General features: G+C 54.1%; 1 protein-coding gene across 1 annotated transcript; it reads right to left on the bottom strand.

Annotated features, from left to right (window-relative positions):
- Positions 1 to 885: 885 nt before the first annotated feature.
- On the bottom strand, positions 886 to 3,769 carry RAN (RAN, member RAS oncogene family). Its single transcript, XM_046025976.1, has 7 exons — positions 3,658 to 3,769; positions 3,062 to 3,107; positions 2,851 to 2,935; positions 2,651 to 2,776; positions 1,736 to 1,923; positions 1,382 to 1,552; positions 886 to 1,287 (listed from the first exon to the last, which is right to left on the bottom strand). Exons 2-7 carry the CDS (start codon positions 3,095 to 3,097, stop codon positions 1,243 to 1,245), a joined length of 651 nt encoding a protein of 216 aa, XP_045881932.1. The 5' UTR covers positions 3,098 to 3,107; positions 3,658 to 3,769; the 3' UTR covers positions 886 to 1,242.
- Between the last annotated feature and the right edge of the window lie 213 nt (positions 3,770 to 3,982).

Here is a 3,982-nt window from a genome sequence, read left to right as displayed (position 1 = left end):
TAGTTAAGGCTGACGCCCAGCTGCTACAGAGAGTAGCATCAATGGGGTCAAACTCAAGCAAGACAGACCCAACTCATTTTTAAATGTGGAAATCATACAGACTTAAATGGTTTCATCCAATGAAACTTTTGCAGTGTTTCACATTTACTGAGAAACCATTCTGAGGTCTACTTTTCTGTTTAGAACTTATTTAGTCTGTGCCGTTGAACGGGCCACAAAAATCCCTCAGAAAAAAGCTTCAAAGCTGTGAGGTGTCCAACTTAATCTTCGGCATCTTTAAAGCCTCGGAATACTTGAAAGCAGCAGGTAAACATGGAACATCATTCTAGAATCACCAATTTTACATTAAACATGTAACATAAAACAAAAGCAAATAAATGAATAACTTACACTCATTTTTAACAAATATTTCGTATTTGAGACTTCTGTCAAGTTCCTGCCATCATTTGTATGGTTCAACTGGACTGTGAAAATCTCTACATAAGAGCATGGTTACTTCTGCCACAAATTAACAACTGTAATTCTTAAAATGCCTAGCAAAAGTCTAAAAACACACACTGATTTGTCCTAACAGGTCACAGAAGTCTCAAGCCCTTCCCCAGGTGACACCACCTAGTCAACAGGCAGGTGGTAGGATAGACATTTCAGCGTAAGTGCACTGATGACGCTCACACCTCATCAACAACTTACCAAACAGAATACTGTGGACACCAGCCTATTGCTTTTGTGAGAGGATTCAAACATACAAGAAATAGACATAAGATTTTAACTTGCAAGGCTTCAAATTAAGTGAGAATAGCAAAGGCAATTTAAACAGTAACATGGCACAACTTTCCCTGTTAGTGGTTTTAAAATTCTTACCAAACAAGGGAGGAGTTCACTTGCTTAGATATTTGAAATACAACTTTATTCTGATTCTAAACGAAAAGGAATGGGAATGACAGTGACAAACAAGATTTCACCACTGGATATTGTGACGGGACTATAGCAGTCTCATATCTGAAACTCAGGAAGGAAACAACTGCGTTCCAAAACAGCTAAATATGCAGGTCCAAAAAATGAAGGTACTTTTTAAACTGCCACATTCACTCCGAAGCCCATTCATCTCCTTCAGCATCCCAAAGATTAAGCACATGTTCTGCTCAGCTATATAATAAAGTGGCAAACACGCTGCACCACTGACATCACAGGACAGTTGCCTATAAAACTAGACTTCTGACGCTGGCCTCCAGCTGCACGTTCTCACAGGTCATCATCCTCATCCGGGAGAGCAGTTGTCTGAGCAACCTAGAAAGACACAACGTGGTAGTACTCTGGACTGGAACCATCAGTAACACAAGACCCGGAAAAGGACCACATGGCTGGACACTTGCACACCTACCTCTAGATCATGCTCATACTGTGCTGCCAAAGCTGGGTCCATGACAACCTCTGGTGGGGCGAGAGCGGGCATGGCGACAAACTCCAAGTTAGGGTCTCCAATTAGTTTTCTAGCAAGCCACAGGAAGGGCTTTTCAAAGTTGTAGTTACTTTTGGCAGAAATGTCATAGTACTGTTTAAAAAAAAGGAAAATTAGTTTTGAAAAATGTACTTCTTTTGCTTGTCATTAGGATGTTCCAAACTAAAGAAAATCTCTCGGTCCACACATAGATGTTTATAAATCCCTTTAACGGACCTGTTCATTGTAATTTCACTGACACAACAATAACGTCGTAAACAAGTTTTATAAACATACCTGAAGATTCTTCTTTCGGTGGAAGACAATAGATTTTGCCTTAACTTTCCTGTCCTTAATGTCCACTTTGTTGCCACACAGCACAATGGGGATGTTCTCACACACTCGTACCAGATCTCTATGCCAGTTAGGCACATTCTTGTAAGTAACCCTTGACGTGACATCGAACATTATAATGGCACACTGGGCTGAAGAAAAATTCAGGAGAAGAGTTACACACCTAGGATTTCCCGCACACACATGGAATGCCAAGGAGCTTGGACCAGTCCTCAGGCTATCTCCGTTTCTTAACTCATTACCAAGGTCTCTTCCAAATCGAAAAACCTTAGATCACTGGAATACACAGCGAGATTTGAAATTCCACCATGTGTGAATGACCAGCTGGGTGTATCAAATCTCTCTCCTGTACATTAGTTCTGCCCCATCCCAAAATCTCAAGTAGATGAACGACACACCAGCACTTTAGGCAACTTGCCTCCTCCGCTCCGAAGATCTAAGAGCCTGTTCTGTAAAAGATCCTACAAGGACAGTATACGCTACTCTCTTGCTTAAGAACACTCAGGTCTCGGTGCTGACCCCTTAAGGAAAACCGTAAAACAACTCAGTGAACCACGAAGTACTAAGGACCTAACCCTAGTTTCCTAGCTCCACGTTTAACTGTTATTCACATATCAGAAATGGCCAAAGAAAGGACTTCCAGACGTTTTCCATCAGATAAGTGAAATTCCCCGAGATTTTTTCTTTATGAAACTTCATTTCCAATTTTGAGATCCTTTTGGGAAAAAAAAAACAAACCCAAAACCCCCAACGACTGCTGAAGCGACAGCGACGGTGCGCGGGCCCCCGCGATCCGTGCTCCGCCGCTCTCCTATCATGACACAGCAAGGAGGCCGGGGCCGCCACCCTCCCGCCTACCTTGGATGTAGTAACCGTCCCGCAGCCCGCCGAACTTCTCCTGGCCGGCCGTGTCCCAAACGTTGAACTTGATGGGTCCCCTGTTGGTGTGGAACACGAGCGGGTGGACCTCCACGCCCAAAGTGGCTGCAACACAAGCAACGGCCGTGAGCTCGGGTCGACGCCAGCACCCCGGCCCCGCCGCCTGGCCCCCCACATACCTACATACTTCTTCTCGAACTCCCCCGTCAGGTGACGCTTCACGAACGTCGTCTTCCCGGTGCCGCCGTCGCCAACCAGCACCAACTACGGGACAGCACACGCTGGCGAGGGGCGCCGGGGCCCGCGCGCCGCCGCCGCCCGCACCCGCTCCCCGCGGACCCCGCTCCCCACAGACCCCGCGCGCGGCGCCCACCCCCGCCGACCACGTACTTTGAACTGGACTTGGGGCTCTCCCTGGGCAGCCATGGCGCTGGTGCTGCGAAGCGAAGAGAAAGACGTGGGGCCGGCGCCGCGGCCCGGAGCCACATGGCCGGGCCCGCCCCACGTGCCCCAGCCCACAAAGGGGCGCCGGGCGACCGGGCCCCACGCGCGCACACCCCGGCCGGGGCGGGGGCCGCGGCGCGCTCACGGCGGGCGGCGCTGCTCCGTCCGCGGGGCCTGGCGGCGCGCCCGTGCCGAGGGAGGCCGGGAGGCCGGGGCGGAGGCCGGGAGGCCGGGCGGAGGCCCAGGCCGCACAGCGCCCGATCGCGCAATCCCCCATCCGCCCCGGGCCCACCGCCAGCCTCGGGGCTCCCCCCCACCGCCCGCCCCGGGCCCAGCGCGGCTCGCGTGCCGGCGCCAGCCTGCGGCCTCCACCGCGGGGGGAAGGGGAAAGCCCGCCGCCGACACCCGGGCCCGCGCAACGGCCGCCGCCCCGGCCCCGCCGCCGCCCGCCCCGGCTTCTCAGTCCCCCAGAGTCCCCGGTGCCCCCTGCCCCCGCGCCCCCCGCGCCCCCCGCGGCCCCTGGCCTGGCCCCACCGCACTACCTTCCAGAAGCGTCTCCGGCCCGTCTGACTGAGGGCTGGAAAGATGGCGGAAGCGCAATTCAAATGCCCGGAGACGCAGCCGACGCCGGCGCGCGCCGAGGGAGGGCGGGGCAACGGCGTCGCGGCGCTCCCACGTGGCCCGGCGCGCGCGCGCACGCACGCCGCGGGCTTGGGCTGCCACACCCGTCGGCTTGGCGCGGAGGGAAAGACTCGAGGGGCGGCGGGCGCAGGCGGACGCGGGACGCAGGGCGGGTGCGCGCACGCACGCCGGCCCGCGGGGCCACGTGCACCGGCCCAGAGGGCGGGTTCCCGCGCGCGCATGCGC

The sequence above is a fragment of the Meles meles genome, chromosome 12 (assembly GCF_922984935.1).
Source record: "Meles meles chromosome 12, mMelMel3.1 paternal haplotype, whole genome shotgun sequence".
In the NCBI taxonomy this organism is placed as follows: domain Eukaryota; kingdom Metazoa; phylum Chordata; class Mammalia; order Carnivora; family Mustelidae; genus Meles; species Meles meles.
Note: the sequence above shows the minus strand (reverse complement) of the source record. Positions and strands in the feature narration are given on the sequence as shown.